The sequence below is a fragment of the Gorilla gorilla genome, chromosome 5 (genome assembly GCF_029281585.2).
Source record: "Gorilla gorilla gorilla isolate KB3781 chromosome 5, NHGRI_mGorGor1-v2.1_pri, whole genome shotgun sequence".
NCBI lineage: Eukaryota > Metazoa > Chordata > Mammalia > Primates > Hominidae > Gorilla > Gorilla gorilla.
Window position 1 is genome coordinate 23,146,036 of NC_073229.2, and position 20,290 is coordinate 23,166,325.

Below are 20,290 nucleotides of genomic sequence, written 5' to 3' on the forward strand. Positions count from 1 at the left end.
CTGCAGCTCCAGGCATTATATTCTTGAGTGATAGCATCTGATGTGGGAAGAAATAAGGAAGTAGTTCAGAAGGGCCTTTTTTTCTGAAAAGAAACTCTTGCCTATGAGCATCCTAGCAGATTTTCACGTATATCTTATATTTTATATCACTCACATCTCATTGGCTATGCTCTCCCCTCAGCCAGTCACTGGAAAATGGTGGGGAGTGGGAGTCAAGCCCCCGCAGGGGGTGGTGCATCACTGTCCAAACTGCAGAGAAAGAGGGACCAACACTTTCTACACATTCCATGTAAGGAGGATTCTCACTGCGCAGGACCGTTGGGAATTGCTTCATGCACTGCTCATTAGCACGTGCTTCAGACACTGCAGTTTTCTTTATTAAACTCCAGAGAACCAAAATCTAGGACTCAGGAAGGAAAGGGGATGGTCCAAAGTGAGTTTTTTTGAGATGGGTGTGAAAGTTTTTTGCAGTAAGTTGATTAGAATGCCATCCAGCTCAGACCGTATTAAAGAACACTGCTTGTAAGACCCAGAGACTCTCATCCACGGTCTGCTCTGTACCATGAAAAGCTTTCTTTTAAAAGAGAGGTCTGCCTTTGGATTAGGTGAAGCAGTTTTTGACAGAGTGTTTGGGGCCAAGGATATATACAGCTGGAGAAATGTTTCAGGCAGGAGATTGATCTTTGGGCAGAGCTTGGAAAGTCAATCATCCGGTGGCGAGTCTCCGAGGAAGCAGTTCAAGTATCGTGACTGGAAAGCAGGGAATGAAGGACTGCATGCATGGTTGGAAGAGAAGAAATCGGAATTTACCTAGCTGTGCTGATCTTTCTAGGCCTGCTTCTGGATGTGCAGTGTCTCAACAGAATACTGCAGTGCTTTTATTCCTGCATGTCCATCATTGTAACTAACAATCAAGGGACATGGATGCCTTCATTCAATACCACTGCTAACTACTAGACCCATCAGTTCACTCAGTAGGTTTGTGTGTATATTACAGTCAAATCTAGCGTGAAAGGCATTTTGGAACGATAAAACCCAACATTCAGAAGAGAAATCTACTGTTATGTGAGCACCTACCTACACAAACCACTTTACTGGCTTTCGTGGAATAATTATAGTCAACCAGGAAATCAGCAATGACAACATAGAAAGCACACAGATGTCAGTAGCACTTCCTGATGTTTTGAAATACCTTGAACATAGCCGTCCTCAGTTAATGTTTCAGCATGAATCTAGGGGAACATCTACTGGGTGTAAACTTAAAGTCAAAACATAAATTCAAGTCCCAATGTTTATGTGATCTTGCTCAAACACTGTTTATTTTTCAACATAGATGATACCAGTTTGACATTTCCCATAGGAACATTGTGAGGATAAAACTCAAGATAATATAGGTGAAGTTCTTTGTCATTGGTGAAGTTCTGTAATATATGAATGTTGGCTGGGCGCAGTGGCTCACGCCTGTAATCCCAGCACTTTGGGAGGCTGAGGCAGGTGGATCACAACGTCAGGCGTTCCAGACCAGCCTGGCCAACATAGTGAAACCCTGTCTCTACCAAAAATACAAAAAATTAGCAGGGTGTGGTGGTGGGCACCTGTAATCCCAGCTACTCGGGAGGCTGAGGCAGGAGAATTGCTTCAACCTGGGAGGCAGAGGTTGCAGTGAGCCAAGATTGTGCCATTGCACTGCATCCTGGGCAACAGTGTGAGACTCTGTTTCAAAAGTAGTAGTAGTAATAATAATAATAATAATAATATGAATGTTAATTGCTAGGTTGTTTTAGTGTTCCTTGTAGCAGTTATTTTGGAAACATGCGAGTTCATTAAGTTGAAGAATTCCTAGAAGTCAACCCTTTTGACAAGGAAGGAAAAATATACTTACAATAATACAAAACTTTTTTTTTCAATATGTAATAGTTCAAGCATTTCACTTGTCTCTTGTAACAAAACAACCTATGAGGAGAAACCTGAGGATGCAGGGGCTGTTTGCATTTCCAGAGCTCAGTCATTGGGGAGGAAAATAAAATAGAAAGACAGAATGTTGAAGCAGAAGTGGCGATAAGATCCTGGGCCTCAGGGGACTTGCGACGCTGTGCCTGCTGGTGCCCTGTATACAGCAGAACTCAGCGAATGGTGACCAAGGTAGGGGTCAATGAATAGAATATTCACTTGTTTCTGTTACTTTGTGTGTTCCAATTCTCTCCTTTCTGAGATATCTTTTCAGAAGTGGCACCCCCAATATCACTACTGTTAAATATCACTTTATAATATGATAGATAAAATCTCTCACAGATACAGAATTAAAGAAAGTCATCACTTGTATTGAAAACTTAAAGTATGAAATTCTTCAGAATCCTATCCATTTAAATTAAGTAAGTAAACTAAAAAGTGGGAAAATCTTGAAACCTTTCCTACCATAGTATTCTGTTGTTTATTTGCAAATATTTACTGAGCACTTGCTATGTGCCAGTGTTCCAGCCACTCGAGATGGATCAGTGACGAAAACCAGCGAAGATGCTGCCCTCATGCACCGCAGGCTAGCAGGGGAGTCTGAAGGTCAACAATAAGTAAATGAAAAGGCTGTAGCGTGTTAGAAGATGATATTTTCTGAGGAACAGAGGGCAGAGTTGAGGGGGTTTGGGAGAGTAGGTTGATGGAGAGGTTTACAATTTTCAAGTGGATGGCTGGGAGACCTCACTGAGAAGGGGATGTTCAAACAGGGACCTGAAACAGATGGAAGACCGTTACCCCGGACATGACTGCCCCAAAAGGGGTGTGACATTGAATGTACCTGTATGTCTCAAGGCTTTAAGGGGACCAGGTGGCAAGAGGAGAGAGAGCAGTTGGCAGGTATCTTCTGTTACGCTGTTAAATGTTAAGCAAAATTCTTCTGTAGTAGTTTGTATTTCATTAAAGAAGATTTAGAATAGAACCTTAGTTAACTATTTCTAAACTGAGCCAAATCATACACTGTTCAGAGCTGGGAGGAACTTGAGACACCCTATCATTGCTGTTCTTCATTTTATGAGAGAAAAAGCTGAAGTCCATTGAAATGATTGGTGGTATAATGGCTCAATTAGTGTATCTCAGTGTTTTCAGAGACAGATGTGGTGATGAGAAAAAATATATGTATATTGTTTTCCTTTCAGAAAGTGAAGAACACATGAAAACTTTCTTCAAAATTTTAAATATCTACATCCTCTGAGATTTTATTTTTTTGTGATAAAATGTTACATAATATAAAATTAGCCAGTTAAGCCATTTTAAGTGTACAATTCGTGGCATTAATAACATTTACAGTGTTGAGCAACCATCACCACTATCTATCTCCAAAATATTTTCATCACTTCCAAAAGAAACTCTGTACCCATTAAGCATTAACTCCCCATTCCATGCTCCCTCCAGTGCCTAGTAACCTCTAATCTGCTTATTGTTCAAGATATTTCATGTAAGGGAAAGCATAGATTTTTTTTGCCTGGCATCTTTCACTTAGCCTATTGTTTTCGAGGTTCATCCATGCTGTAGCATGTATCAGAACTTCACTCCTTTTTAGGGCTGAATAATATTCCACTGTGTGTAAGTAACATATTTTGTTTATCCATTCATCTGTTGACAGACACTTGAGTCGTTTCCACCTTGGGACTATTGTGAATAATGCTGTTATGAACATCGGTGTGCAAGTGTCTGAGCTCCTTTACTCAGTTCTTTTAGAGATACACACAAAGAGGCATATATACATATATAGAGATACACATATGTATACACACACATGCACGCACACACACGCATGCATACACACTTGCATGCACACACACACACACACACACACACACAGAGACTGAGAGAATTGCTGGGTGATATGGTCAAATCCGTGTTCAACTTTCTGAGAAACTGCCAAACCGCTTTCCACAGCAGCCGCACTACTTTACATTCTCAACAGCAATGCACAGGGTTTCAGTTTCTCCACATCCTTCTCAACACTTTTTATGATTATTTTCATTATTATAACCACCCTAGTAGATGTGAAGTGGTATCTCATTGTGGTTTGTATTTATATTTCCCTGATGACCGATAATGTTGAGTATCTTTTCATGAGCTTATTGGCCATTTGTCTATCTTCCTAAAATTCTGTCAGTAACATTTTGTAGTTTTCAAGGTACAAATATTTTGCCTATTGTTCCATTTATTTTGAAGTACTTTATTTTTGATGCTTTTGTAAATGAAATTGTTTTCTTAATTTCCTTTTCAGATTGTTCATTGTTAGTGTATAGAAATGTAAATATGTGCAACATTTTTATGTGTCGATTTTGTATCATGCAACTTTACTGAATTTGTCTATTAGTTTAGACAGCTTTTTGTGTGTTGATTCTTCAGGGCTTTCTACGTATAAAATTATGTCATCTGCAAATAGAGATAATTTTACTTCTTCTTTTTCAGTTGGGATGTCTTTTATTTCTTTTTCTTGCCTAATTTCTCTGGTTACAATTTTTAGTGCTATACTGACTAGTAGCGGTGACTGTGAGCATCTTTGTCTTGTTCCCGATCTAAGTGAAATTTATCTAAGTGGAATGAGTGAAAAGTTTTCAACTTTCACCATTGAGTATGATGTTGGCTGTGGGTTTCTCATACATTGCCTTTATTTTGTTGAGGGCATTCCCTTGTATTCCTGGTTTATTGAATATTTTTATCATGAAAGGGTGTTGGATTTTGTCAGATGCATTCACTGTATCAATTGATATGGTTATGTGGGTTTTATTTCTTTTATCCTATTGTTATGGTATATTACATTGATTGATTTTGATATTTTGAGCCATTCTTGCTTGCACTCCTGGGGTAAATCCATTTGATCATGGTATATGATCCTTTTAATGTGCTGCTAAATTTGGTTTGCTGGTAATTTCTTGAGGAGTTTACATCTATGTTCATAAGAGATATTGGTATGTGGCTTTCTTGTAGTGAGCCCCTGTGAAACTATCTTTACTTTAAACCTCTAGTTTTAATTTATCTCTTTTTTTTTTTTTTTTTTTTTTTGAGACAGAGTCTCACTCTGTCACCGAGGCTGGAGTGCAGTGGTGCGATCTTGGCTCACTGCAAGCTCCACCTTCCGGGTTCACGCCATTCTCCTGCCTCAGCCTCCCGAGTAGCTGGGACTACAGGCTCCCGCCATGCCTGGCTAATTTTTTATATTTTTAGTAGAGATGGAGTTTCACTGTCGATCTCCTGACCTCATGATCTGCCCACCTCGGCCTCCCAAAGTGCTGGGAATACAGGCGTGAGCCACCGTGCCTGGCCTAATTTATCTCTTTAATTTTAATTTATCTCTTTGGTTTTAATTCATCTTTCTTCATTCTCATGTTATAAGTTCTGAAAAAATAGGAGTGTCTGCTGGGAATGTCCTTCCTTTTTTATAAGTAAGTCAAAAATAAGCTCTGCCACTTATTAGCATGGTGAAGATAAAAAGGCAGAACCCTATAAGGAGGTCAAGAATGCAGAATATTAATATGTTGATACTCTAATCCCTTTACATTCTCATTCATAGCCACAAGTACAATGAAAATCAAAATAAATATTGTATTTCATCTCTGAAAGATTGATGTGTTTGGACCTGACCAATGTAGCCTGGTGACCATGTAGCCTGGTGTAAATTATGTTCTCAAGTAAGGATTTTACTCTGTCTCCAAAAGGTTAAATAGGTAATTGATTAGAATTATAGATAAAAGAGTACTTGTCTTTCCAGGTTTCTCAGGAGAGAATGAGAAAGATCTTCTCACTGTAGAAGCTTCTTTGAATAGGCACAAGAAGTTACATCTGGCTTCACTTAAACACCACTTGCCTTACAACTTGTTCTAAATCTTCAGAAAGGATTAGTCTGAAAAGCTAATTTTGTTGGAAGTTGAAAGATAATCATGTACATTTCAGACACTGTTTGAAACTTAATTTCCCCCCACAATTACTCACCTTCTAGCATTGACTGATGAAAGTATAATGGTATAAAGGTACCCTTTTTTTCTGTGGCTCAGGATCATCACACACCCTGAGCTGAAGGCATACAGGCTGCACTTGCCTTGATACAACCCAAGTACACTGCTGCTTGCATATAGACCCCAGTTTCATATTCCACACCTGGCCATTCTCAGCTCTTTCTCCAGTTTTGAAGTGTACTTTTCCTGCATGATGCTGTGCAGGACTAAGGACTCTGGGGATAGAGGTTTGAGAAGTATCCCTACCCCTTCCCCAGTGCCTTCCACAGACAGCACAGACGTCCTGTGCCTTTGAAGGGATGGCATTGAGCAATAACATTTATTTTTAGTCTTGCCACAGTGCTCTTTGCTCCCTCTCCACCCCAGACCCTACACAGAGCTTCGCTCCTGTTGGAGATGTCCCAGGCCTCCTCTCGAGCTGGAGATGTCCCGGGCCTCCTCTCGAGCTGGAGATGTCCCGGGCCTCCTCTCGAGCTGGAGATGTCCCGGGCCTCCTCTCGAGCTGGAGATGTCCCGGGCCTCCTCTCGAGCTGGAGATGTCCCGGGCCTCCTCTCGAGCTGGAGATGTCCCGGGCTTCCTCTCGAGCTGGAGATGTCCCGGGCCTCCTCTCGAGCTGGAGATGTCCCGGGCTTCCTCTCGAGCTGGAGATGTCCCGGGCCTCCTCTCGAGCTGGAGATGCAGACAAGAGGCCACGTGCAGAACCACTGTGCTTTGGGCTCTCCTTTGCAAATGCTTCCCTCTCTGCCGCTGTAGAGGCAGAGCTTGTAGAGCCAGCTGCTGCTTAGAAGGGTCGCCCTGTGGGATTAGAATCTTTCAAGTTCTAAGATAAATGTTGTTACTCTCCTTTCACACTGATAACTTCTCACTGTCCTCTTTTCTATTGCCATTCTCCTCCTCCTCCACTTTCTCCTCTCCTTTTTTTTTAAAGTTTCCCTTCTCTGGATTCTTCTCTTACATCTTTTGCTTCTGTGCATAGGCTCACCCTCTTAGGAAGATTTTCAACAATTATAAATACAAAAAATGTTCCTGCATGGGATGCTCAATACTGTACAGACTTTCATTAGTCAAAATGCCTAACTGCTTCCAATCCTGTGTATTCTGTCTAATTGGGAACATTCCTCCACAGTGAGTTCTGTACTCTGGTGACTCTAGTTTACTGGAACTCACTAGTTTTGGAATGAGGCAAAAAAAAAAAAAAAAAAAATACTGCCTTAAAACCCTGTCAGACCTGGGTACTTGGCAACAAATTACAGCTGAGGAGTGCCAAAGACCTGAAAATTATACCTACCTTGGTTGACAATACCTTTAAGTTTCTCTGTATTTATGACTCACTTTCTTCCATAAAGAATTTGAAGTGCCTTATTAAAGTACATACCCGAGGATAAAATAAATAGTTGAGATAATCAGGGCAAAGAGGAAATGCGGATAAGAAAATAAAACTGGAGCAAGAGTCACAAAGAGAAATGTACCCTGAACACTTGTGCAGTTGTAGAGGTGGCCTCCAAGATTGCTTCTAAGCTCTCATGGGGCCAAAGTAAAAAGTGAATTTTGACCGATTATGTAGCACATGGCATCCTTAAAATTAAAAAAATCCAGTTGTCAAGAAAAGGAAGACTTTTCTGTTCCCAAGATCCAAAGTCATTTCCTTAAATCTAAGATCAGTTTATTTCCTGAAGCCTCCTACAGAAAACTATATGATAGAGTGGTCACGCCCTTCACAGGAGTCGCCAGTATTGTCTTACCAATGGAATAGACCAATGACACAATGCAGGGGTGCGATTCAGAAGAAATAAATCGAAAGGGAACCAAAACAAAATGTTTTAAAGGTAAAATTTGATGCAACTCAGCAAATGGACACCGTATCCTTTCTTGCAACCCTCCATGAAAATTGATTGTCACATGCAAACTTTTTATTAGGATGATTATGCGAATGAAAGGTTGTAGGCAGTGGTAGGCAGCTGAAGTCCAGTTGCTCTCTGTTCCCAGTGAGGGTCTGGTCCATAAGCCTTGACACACAGGTGGTGGGATTTTATGTGCCCGCGGGAATGACCCCCTCACTCACCTCAGCACTGGGTCCTCTCAGGTAGAGCCGGTCTCCTGTCTTTAGAAGAGGGCGTCCCTACTGACAGCCACATGGGACTGAGGCTCTGGAGTCACGCATATCCCCAGCACAACCATCAGCCTTCCTTTCCCCCATCAACCTTTCAGTGTGGTCCTGCCAATCATCCACTTAGGCCAGTGAACATTTCTTTTTTTTTTTTTTGAGACAGAGTCTCGCTCTGTGGCCCAGGCTGGAGTGCAGTGGCGTGATCTCGGCTCACTGCCAGCTCTGCCTCCCTGGTTCACGCCATTCTCCTGCCTCAGCCTCCCAAGTAGCTGGGACTACAGGTGCCCGCCACCATGCCCACCTAATTTTTTTTGTATATATATATATATGTATTTTTTTTTTAGTAGAGACGGGGTTTCACCATGTTAGCCAGGATGGTTTCAATCTCCTGACCTCGTGATCCGCCCACCTTGGCCTCCCAAAGTGCTAGGATTACAGGCGTGAGCTACCGCACTCGGCCAACCATTTCTACATTTCTAATAAACCAGCTCTAGAACATCTGACTTTTAGCAGTGTAGCTTTGCAGTGAGCCTTCTGAGAAAAGCAATTGGAAGTTGTATTTGTGAAGGTAACTATTTTTATCTTTTCAGTGAATTCTTGGATATTAGCCAATGTGATTAATGACTTTAATTTTAAGACTCATTGATGTTAAGCCATTCTGTATGGCAGTAATGGAATGGCAGGAGCAACTATCTATTGTGGCCGTTTCGAATGTGAAAAACTGAATTCTCATCATCAGCATTACTCCCAGCGTGCAGCTTACCTCCTCACACAGGACAGCCCAGCCTCCCCTCGCCGTGTTCTGCAGATGTGATTTCCAGCTGGCAGTGCTCCCTCTGCTCCGTCTTACCCCGCTCCATTCAGAAGACGGGCCACATCAGGCTGGCAAAGCAAGTCCTCCTTTACTCTGAGACATATTACAGTGGAGCCTAGACTGCCATCATAGTGGCAACCATGGGGCTCCCTCTTATGTGAAGTTCGTTCACCCTTTACCTGAGCCATGTTTCTCACCTGTACCGTGTGGCAGTGCGTGCGTGGGTCCGGCCCCTTCAGGACTGCTGTGCTTGGCAGCTCCCTGGCTCAGCTGGGAGGAAGATAGCAAATGGGAAATTTCTCTGTTTTTCCATAACTTTATGATAATTCGATTTTGGACTCATACCTTTATTTCTTATTGTTTCTGATATTTCTATTTTGACAAACGTAATAGAATGTAGATTTACCTTTTAGATAGTATTTATTCCCTTCAATGTTGTTACTTCTGAGCATTTTGTGATCATTTCCATTTCTCATCTGTGAAACTGGTATTCAGTGTCTAGCAAGCAATGAATGAAGCATTTAGTGCTTTTTTTCTTCTTCCGTACGCCTTTAGCCTCCCAACCCTTAATTGTGAACATTGTGTAAACTTTGCTTTTCAGAACACCAGCCCTTTTTTGGTTTTCTCTGAGACATCATTCATTCACACTGTCGTATCTTCAGCTTTGTGCTGTGAGAATGACTCAAAGAATCCACTGTATGGGAAGCATATGTTCTTCTCATTAGCACAGATATATGTCTAAAACTCGTTTATGGAGTAGTCAATACTGTATATGACATTGTGTAGGGACTGTTTTCTCAGAACTCTCAGGTTTAGATGGGGAGAGAAACTTATAAATGTGATAGTTGCTAATAGAAATATGTACAGCGTGTTTGTCACGGGGAAATGAAGGTACACTTAAAGCTTCAGGGTCAGAGGAAGAATCTCACAGTCAGAATACTTCAATGAAGTTTTAGAGGACCATGAGAGGTTACTTTAGGAGAGGGGCAAGTGTTAGGAAGATCCGCTATATTATGACAAGGACATATGATGTTCAGAGAACTGTGGATAATCTGAGGTGGTGGGCCCAGCACCAGGTGTGAGGGGCCTTTGGTGCTGTTGTTAGGGGTTATATTTTCTTTCCCAGTCGTAATTCTCAGCTTGCAGTCTGCAGATTCCTAGGGGTCTATGGATCAGCACTTAGAATATGTAAGAGTTTGCTATGGAACGTCTTAACTTTGTGGGTTTAAATATATATATAAGCTATATAGGCATGTTCTAGATCATTTAAATCAGTACACCTCAAAGTGTGGTGCTCAGAATGGTGCTGATCCACAAACTATCAGTTTGCAGTTCACAAGGAGATAACCACAGAGGCTGAGAGTAAGCGTTGAGAAACTTACAGCAATTTGACTTGGTACTGCAGTGTCATTCAAGTGTAGTATGTTTGAAATGCCAGTTTGTTGAAGTAGTATTGTACACAACAGAATTCATACTTTTAAAACATAGCTAGATGAGTATTGAAGGATGTATACAGTCAGTAAACACCCCACAATCAAGATAGAGAAAATTTCCATCTCCCGGAAAAGTTCTCTCATGTCCTACCAATCTGTTATCTGTCTCTATAGTTTCGCCTTGTCTAGAATGTCATGAGAATTGAATTCATATTGTAGATAATCTTTAGTGACTAATCTCTTTTTGTTAAACATAATTCTTTTGAGATTCATGTATTTTGTTCTGTATAGGAATAAGTTATTTTTATTACTAGGTCATATTCTGCTATCAGAAAAGGGTCCTAATCCACACCCCAAGAGAGTGTTCTTGGATCTTGTGTGAAAAAGAATTCCGGGCAAGTCCGCAGTGTAAAGTGAAAGCAAGTTTATTAAGAAAGTAAAGAAACAAAAGAATGGCTACTCCATAGACAGAGCAGTGGCATGGGCTGTTCCACTGCATAATACTTAGGGTTATTTTTTGATTATATGCTAAACAAGAGGTGGATTATTCATGAGTTTTCCAGGAAAGGAGCAGGCAATTCCCAGAAGTGAGGGTTCCTCCCCCTTTTAGAGTATATGGGGTAGTTTCCAGACATTGCCATGGCATTTGTAAACTGTCATTGTGCTGGTGGGAATGTCTTTTAGCATGCTGATGCATTAAAATTAGCATATAACCAGCAATGAGGAGGACCACAGGCCACTTTTGTCGCCATCTTGGATTTGGTGGGTTTTGGCCTGCTTCTTTACCATATCCTGTTTTCTCAGCAGGGTTTTTGTGACCTGTATCTTGTGATACCACCCCTGCTGACCTCCTATCTCATCCTGTGACTCAGAATGCCTCACCTCCTGGGAATGCAGCCCAGCAGGTCTCATCCTTATTTTACCCAGCCCCTACTCAAGATGGAGTCACTCTGGTTCAGATGCCTTTGACAATTCTACTATATGGATATACCACAATTTCTCCATTCACTGGTTGATGGACATTTTGGGTGTTTCGGGGTTGAGCTATTCTGAATTAAGCTGCATTGGACTTCCAGTGCACATGTTTCCATATCTTAGGTAAATACTTAGGAATGGAATTGCTCTGTCATATGCTAAGTGTCTGTTTAATTCAGGGTTTCTCTGTTTCATGTTTTGGGTTGGATAATTCTTTGTTGTGGGAAACCATTCCGTCCATTATGGGATCTTTAGCAACATCTTTGGCCTCTACCCACTAGATGTCAGGATGCTCCCCACTCCCAGTTTTGATCACCAAAAATGTCTTCAGACCTTATTAAATGTCACCTGGTGGCTAAAATGGCCCCCAGTTGAGAAATATTGGTTTATTGTAAAAAACTACCAAACTGTTTTTGAAACTACCAAAGTGGTTTTATCATTCCCACCCAATAATTTACGAGTTCCAGTTTCAATGTGTCATATCTTAATTTTTATTCATTTAAATATATTTTCTGATTTCCCTTGTGATGACTTCTTTGGCTCATGTGTTACTTAGAGAAGTATGTTGTTTAATTTCCCAATATTTGGGAGATTTTTCAGATATTTTTCTGTTGATTTCTGATTTATTTGCATTTGGACATAGAACTTTTTTTGTACAATTTCAATCCTTTTAAATATTTGAAATGTATTTTGTGTTCCAGAATATGGTCTGTGGTGGTGGATGACCCATGTACACTTGAAAAGAATGTCAATTGTGTTGTTGTTGAGTGGAATGTCATGTGCATAATTTTATATGCGACCAAATTATCAGCCTGTGATGTGCTGGAAATGTTTAAAAAGTTCTTTGCTAATGACCAGTGCCTCTCCACCTATCTGTAGCTTATAGCCTGTGTTCGCATTTGTCTTGATGATTGTCTTGATGCCAAGTGATAACCACAGGTACTGGTGTTTCACTTATAATGAAGCCTTTTCCCTCCTGGACTTTGCACACCTAATCCTGAAGCTCCATGAACGTTCCGGTTCAGCTAGAGCGAATGGGGATTTGTGAAACAATTGTAAGGGTTTTCTGTTGGTGGTGGTGTTTTTTTTTTTTTTTTCTCGCTCTGTGGACCAAGCTGGAGTGCCGTGGCACAATTTCAGCTTACTGCAACCTCCACCTCCCAGGTTCAAGCAGTTTTCTTGCCTCAGCCTCCCGAGTAGCTGGGATTACAGGCACACACCACCATGCCTGGCTAAATTTTGTACTTTTGGTAGAGACGGGGTTTCACTGTTGGCCAGGCTGGTCTTGAACTCCTGACCTCGTGATCCGCCAGCCTTGTCCTCCCAAAGTGCTGGGATTACAGGCGTGAGCCACTGTTCCCGGCCAAGTTTTTTATGTTTTAGGAAAACATTAAATGCAAAGTAGAAATGAGAACAAAATGTTTCTTGTGGCTCTTTGAGACGAGTCCTGCCTGTATCTCCAGAATCCACTCCTCAGCCTTCCCGTGCTGCATCCCTTCCCTTTGCTATTGAAGAAACTCCTTCAGTCTGGAATTTCCTATCACTTTTCTCTACATTTTGAATCTGGATTAGTTATGTTTGTTTGTTTGTTTGCTTTTTTTTTTTTTTTCTGGGTAACAAATTACACTTAGTGGCCTAACATAGCACGAATTGACTATATCATAATATCCTTGCATGAGGAGCCTGGCTATGGATTGATAGGGTCCCTGATCAGGATCTTACCAGGTTGAAATCAAGGCAGAGGCAGGGCTGTGTTTTCTGAAGCTGGGGTGCTATCATCAGCTCACTCCAGCTGTTGGGAGAATTTGTTCCGTCCCACTGTAGAAGTGAAGTTCCCATTTTCTCCCTGGCTGCTGGTGCCTCTCTGAGCTCCTTTAGGACTTCTCAAGGGCCCGAGCCATGTGGCCTCTTCACAGCCAGGAGGGGGATCTCTCTCCAGTTGGCCAAGATGGAGTCCTAGATAAAAAGTAAAGCAGTCACAGGCTTAATTTCCCATCCTGTTCCTAGATCCCACCCATACTCAACGGGAGGAGTTTACACAAGGCATGTGCGTGTGGGGTGGGAGTGTCAGAGGCCATCTCAGCCTACCACAGGGTCCTACTCATCTGTTAGTGTCCAGTTGGAATTATATGCCTTTCATGAGCTCATTTCATAAGCTTTCCAGCAGTGCGAACTGCTCCCTTGCCTACCTTCATTCTGCAGTTTCTATCTTCCCTTTTACACTGCCTCAGTTTGTGAAGTAAACCCTTCTAATTTATGGCACTGACACAATCTGAGCAGGACACTGTACCTTTGGAGTAGGTGGTGCTAGTTATACCCCTTGTCTGGGCCTGCTTGTGTTCTCTGCAATGCTGAAGTGGCTCTTGCTAAGAATAAGCATTATGGTGTTCAATAAAGCTGAGGTTCTTAAAGGCATGACGTATGTACTTTCTTCATGTAAGTTCGTTCTAAACATGTTATGGCCACTATGGCATGTTTTGAATGTATCTCATTATCTACTACGCTTAAGGACAGAGACCGTCTTTTCTTTCCACTCTGTAACCTATATTCAGTGGGCTAAATGTTTGAATCAGAGCAAGCAAAGACTACAGAAAAATCATAACTCAGTTCAGGAACCAGTGCTTCAGAAAGCCTAGAATGTAATCAGAAATGAAAGACAGTATGACTTCAGAATCCGTTCATGAGGGCAGTCCGGAATATGGAGATGAAAAAGCATGGAAGATTGGGCACCCTTGTGGATGTCTTTGTAGCGGCTGCCCAGTGCCTTTGCCCGCTGGTAGGCATCTAATTAGTGTCACTGATAACTGTCAGGGAGTGGTATGAACCTATCTAATCTCGATACGTTTTAAAAACAACTATTTTGTTTCCTAATCGTAGCTGGTGCTCAAGACCGAATCGGCTGGGCTTTTGGCCTAGGATTAGAAAGGCTAGCCATGATCCTCTACGACATCCCTGATATCCGTCTCTTCTGGTGTGAGGACGAGCGCTTCCTGAAGCAGTTCTGTGTATCCAACATTAATCAGAAGGTGAAGTTTCAGGTAAGATGACTTGCAAGAACTGAATAGATAATAATAAAAATGGCTGTCAAGGATCGACAGGATCATGTACTTGAAAGCCATTGAATTTTATTTTATTTATTTTATTTTATTTTCATTTTACTTTAAGTTCTGGGATACATGTGCAGAACGTGCAGGTTTGTTACAGAGGTATACGTGTGCCATGGTGGTTTGCTGCGCCTATCAACCTGTCACCTAGGTTTTAAGCCCCGCATGCATTAGGTATTTGTCCTAATGCTCTGCCTCCCCTTGCCTGCCACCCCCCCAACAGGCCCCGGTGTGTGATGTTCCCCTCCCTGTGTCCATGTGTTCTCATTGTTCAACTCCAACTTATGAGTGAGAACATGTGGTGTCTGGTTTTCTGTTTCTCTGTTAGTTTGCTAAGAATGATGGTTTCCAGCTTCATCCATGTTTCTGCAAAGGACATGAACTCATTCTTTTTTATGGCTGCGTGAATTTTAAATAATGTGAATTTGTAAAGAAGTTCCTGGCCAGGCACGGTGGCTCATGCCTTTAATCTCAGCACTTTGGGAGGCCAAGACGGGTGGATCACCTGAGGTCAAGAGTTCGAGACCAGCCTAGTCAACATGGTGAAACCCTGTCTCTACTAAAAATACAAAAATTAGCTGGGCATGGTGGCACGCACCTGTAGTCCCAGCTACTTGGGAGACTGAGGCAGGAGAATCACTTGAACCCAGGAGGCGGAGGTTGCAGTCAGCTGAGATCGTGCCATTGCACTCCAGCCTGGGCAAAAATAGCAAAACTCTGTCTCAAAAAAAAAGAAGTTCCTAAATAGAGGTCCATAAACACACAAGGGGTTCATAAACCTTCAGAAATTTTATGCAAGAGAAAAGATATTTGTCAATATTATTAGTCTAAGCAGAGAACCAATTTTGTACTTCTTCTTTTTTTTTTAAACAGAATCTCACTCTGTCGCCTGGGCTGGAGTGCGTGATCTTGGCTCACTGCAACCTGCGCCTCCTGGGTTCAAGCAATTCTCCTGCCACAGCCTCCTGAGCAGCTGGGATTACAGGCGCCCATCACTACGCCCAGCTAATTTTTTGTATTTTTAGTAGAGACGGGGTTTCACCATGTTGGCCAGGCTGGTCTCAAACTCCTGACCTTGTGATTCACCCGCCTTGGTTTCCCAAAGTGCTGGGATTACAGGTGTGAGCCACTGAGCCGAGCCCTCATCTAGTATCTTTTCCAACAATTCTACTCCATTCATTTTTCAGAATGAAGCTGCATATATGTTAGACCATTTGATCCTATGCCATAGAACTCTGATGAAAGGTTTTTTTACTTAACGATTTTCTTTTCCTGTGTGCTTTATTTTTGATAATTTTTATTCTCTTCTCTTTGGGTTGCTAATCTTTTTTTTTTTCCTGTTTTGTCCAAGTAACCATTAAGCCCATCCAGTGAATTAATCATTCCCCAGATAACTGTATTTATCAATTCTAGAATTTGCATTTGCTTCCTTTTTAGAGTTTTCATTTATCTACTGAAATGCTTGATTTTTTCATCCATTTCATCCGTTCTTCCTTAAATTCTTTCACATATTCATAATGGTTATTTTATTTTATTTTATTTTATTTTATTTTATTTATTTATTTTGAGACGGAGACTTGCTCTGTTCCCCAGGCTGGAGTGCAATGGCGTGATCTCAGCTCACTGCAATCTCTGCCTCCTGGATTCAAGCAATTCTCCCACCTCAGCCTCCCGAGTAGCTGGGATTACAGGCATACACCGCCATGCCTGGCTAACTTTTGTATTTTTAGTAGATACAGGGTTTCACCATGTTGGCCAGGCTGGTCTCAAACTCCTGACCTCAGGTGATCTGCCCGCCTTGGCCTCCCGAAGTGCTGGGATTACAGGTATGAACCACTGCGCCCAGCCTCATAATGGTTATTTTAAAGTACTTGTCTGTTAATTCCAACCATTTGATTATCTAGTGTTCTTTTGTTGTGGTTGTTTTCCCTTCCTAATCATGGCTTACATTTTTCCTGCTTCTTCACTTGTCTTTTTTTTTTTTTAATTGTGTTTGAATGGACAAAGACTGAGGTAGATAAAATTTATCCCCAGAAAGCCTTATGCTTTCTACCTTCTGGCTGCTAAGGTGACTAGGCCAGATCTTTTTGTTCTAATCAGGAGTTGAGTTGAATTTCACATCCGCTTTCCTCTTGATGGTGAGATCTAGCCCTGCAGCAGAGTTTGGGATCTAACCATGTGAGATCACAGGATCTCTTTCTGCTTTCCATCCACTTACCAGCTTCTTCCACCACCAGCGTTTGTAAGCAGAAATATTATGAAGGAGAATTGGCTGGCAGTGAGGGTTAGCTCTGTTTCTCCATTTTCCAATCTGCCATGCCAGCCCATGCTTGGCTGACGCAAGTGTGGCTCATTTCTTCTTATTCCAACAAAATGTCTTTGCCAGTAGCAGGCTAGCACTTCTGCCTACTCATGCCCCAGTGGTGAAAGCAGCCATCAGTGTCTGTCTACCCTAGAAGGGCTCATCTCTCTCTGGAGTTATACTTATTTATATTTGTGTACAGACCTTTTCAACTGTATTAGTCCATTTTCATGCTGCTGATAAAGATATACCCGAGACTGGGAAGAAAAAGAGGTTTAATTGGACTTACAGTTCCACATGGCTGGGGAGGCCTCAGAATCATGGCGGTGGGCGAAAGGCACTTCTTACATGGCAGCAGCAAGAGAAAATGAGGAAGAAGCAAAAGCAGAAACCCCTGATAAACCCATCAGATCTTGTGAGACTTAATCACTATCACGAGAATAGCACAGGAAAGACCGGCCCCTGTGATTCCATTACCTCCACCTGAGTTGCTCCCACAACATGTGGGAATTCTGGGAGATACAATTGAAGTTGAGATTTGGGTGGGGACACAGCCAAACCATATCATCAACTTTAAGGACAGGTATGATTTTTATGAGTGTATTTTTTTGTTGTTACAGTGAAGCACACTGATTTTGTGTGTGTGCCCATCTGCATCTTGAACCTTTCTATGTATATATGTATATATGCATATATTTTTGGTTTTACCTTATGAGGACTTTAAAAAACTTCTACTTGAATAATTATCTGTTTTATTTTAGCATCAATTTCCTTGTAGACTAATTTGAAATAAAGCTGTATCTAATTTACAATAAAACCTGGCTAAGGCTGTAACTTTTTCTCATTCTCTTTTTAATATATTGTCAGTTATTTAATCAGCAAACATTTAGAGAACACCAACATTGTGTAGAATGGTGTGCTCAGCCCCATGGTGTGACAAATAAAGATGAAAAACACAGTTGCCACCATAATTAAGTGGCTTAAATTCAATTTTAAGTGTACTTACAACAATCTTTTTTTATGAGACACATAGTCAGAAATAGACTCTTGATCTCTTGCACTAAATGTCATTTTTTTCTCCTTTCTGCCTTCAAATTTGAAAGCCAATATAAGCATACCTGCACTAATATATAATTTTTATAGTTGTCTTTGTGTAACAAACTTAAGAACTTCTAATGGGGCAGTTAGGATTTGTATATTCATATTTAGTATATGTTCATAAAATACTTTGTAAAGTATAGATTATAGATCATACTATTACCTAAGTATTCACTTATAATTAGTATCTATTCTTGTTAGTTTCCTGTTGCTTAGGTAACCAGTTACCACAAATCTAGTAGCTTAAAACAACATGTATTTATTATTTTACAGTTCTAGAGGTCAGAAAACCAAAATCCACCCAACTCGGCTAAAGTTAAGGTGTCAGCAGGGCTAGCTCCTTCTGTAGGCTCCTGGGGGAATCCACCTTCTTGACTTTTCTGGCTTTTTTTTTTTTTTAATTTAAGTTCTAGGGTACATGTGCACAACATGCAGGTTTGTTACATATGTATACATGTGCCATGTTGGTTTGCTGCACCCATTAACTCGTCATTTACATTAGGTATTTCTCCTAATGTTATCCCTCCCTCTTCCCCCCACTCCACGACAGACCCTGGTGTGTGATGTTCCCCGCCCTGTGTCCAGGTGTTCTCATTGTTCAGTTCCCACCTATGAGTGAGAACATGCGGTGTTTGGTTTTCTGTCCTTGTGAACTGTCACCTTTTCCGGCTTTTAAAGGCCATCCTCAGTCCTTGGATCACAGCCATGCATCGTGTTGCCTTTTCTCTCTCCTTCCATCTTTTGTCACATTGCCTTCTCTTTGACCTTTGCTTCTTTCTTATAAGGACCCTTATGATTGTATCAAGCCTTGCTGGGTAATTCAGGATAATCTTCCCATCTCAAAATACTTCTTTTAAAGTAATCCTTTAATACTTTAATACAAATTAATTCTCTAATACAAAAGGAAATGTAAATTTCCTGTTGAATATAAGGTAATGTATTTCTAGGTTACAGGGATTAGGGCATAGATATCTTTGGGTAGGGTTGGGCGCATTTTTCAGTCTACCACAATCTTCCCTTTGACCCCTAAAGATTCACATCTGTCTTTTGTAAAATACATTCAGCCTATCCCAAGGTCCCACAAACTCTGAACCCATTGCAAAATCAACTCAAAATCCAAAATGTCATCTAAATATCATCAGCCCCTAAGTCCCATTTCATCATTTAATTATCTAAAGCTGGTTTATGTGACACTCTGGGTATGATTCATCCTGGGGCAAAATTCCTCCCCACCTTTGCACCTGAAGCAAGGTACCTACTCCCAAAATACAATGAGTAGGATAGGCATTGGAGTATAGTTGTAGACATTTCCATTCAAAAAGGGAGAAAATGAAAGGAGAAGAAAAAGAATTACTGGTTCCAAGCTATTTCAAAATTCAGCCATTAGGTTTCAAGGCCTGGGGATAATTCTCTGTGGCCCTTGGCTTCACCTTTTTGACCTGTATTTCTACCCTCTAAAATATCCTTCTTTCTTAAAGTTAATTTATTTATTTATGAGGCCAGGTCTTGCTCTTTCATCAGGCTGGAGCCCAGTGGTGCCATCACAGCTCACTGCAACCTCCACCTCCCAACCTTACATCTCAGCCTCCCAAGTAGCTGGTACTACAAGCACATGGTACCACACCCGGCCAATTTTTTGTATTTTTAGTAGAGAAGGTGTCTTGCCATGTTGCCCAGGCTGTTCTTCAGCTCCTGGGCTCAAGCAGTCTGCCTGCCTTGGCCTCCCACAGTGTCAGGGTTACAGGCATGATGAGCCACTGTGCCTTACCTCCTTTTTTGTTAAGGGTGGCATGTATATGCAGGTGAGTTGTTTTATTACCCTGGCTTTTGCCTGAAGAATTTGGGGAGTCAAATAGCCTTCTTTCTTTCCTTTTCTTTTTGTTCTTTTGTCCCTCTCAATTCCAGCTGACAGTGTTCCTGATGGTAAATCATTCTCAAAAACCTTGTGACTCTCCCATGTATATCATAGGGATTCATTCCATTACACAAGAGGCTTCTCTGCAGATCTTTCTTGAATAATTCATTGCTATTTTTGGCTTCTGCTGAGATGCCTGAGGGGAACCTTGAAGCATATGCTTAATTTCTTCAAAGAGCCCTCTGTGTGACTAAACACCCCGATCCTTCGAAACTTCTGAGGCATTAACAAAGGGTTGTATAGCTGCACTCATGGCTTTCTCTCCAAAGCACTTTTCTTTCAGTGAAACCCCTAACTTTTTGTCTTTTTCAGTATAGATAGGCTAAGAATTTCCCAAATTATCTAATCTTGCTCCTCTTTGCATAGCAGTTCTCTTAATTTGTCTGTTTTCTCCTGCAAGAATAAAGCAGGCAGCATTTTCACTGTTTGCTTGGAAATTTCCTCAGCTAAATATCCAAGTTCATTGTTTACAAGTTTTGCTTTCCACTTCCAATTCATCTAATTCTGCCGCTATGAATGAACAAGGATCCCCTTTCCTCCACCTTCCACTAACATGTTCC

At 41.3% G+C, this 20,290-nt stretch overlaps 1 protein-coding gene across 5 annotated transcripts in view; it reads left to right on the forward strand.

Annotated features, from left to right (window-relative positions):
- FARS2 (phenylalanyl-tRNA synthetase 2, mitochondrial) overlaps positions 1-20,290 on the forward strand; it is a 511,717-nt gene that overhangs the window by 271,162 nt on the left and 220,265 nt on the right. For all 5 annotated transcript variants that reach the window (XM_055391452.2, XM_055391451.2, XM_004043229.5 and 2 more), the window contains one exon: positions 14,189-14,349. In XM_055391452.2, coding sequence (XP_055247427.1) covers positions 14,189-14,349 — 161 coding nt within the window. The remainder of the gene's footprint in view (positions 1-14,188; positions 14,350-20,290) is intronic.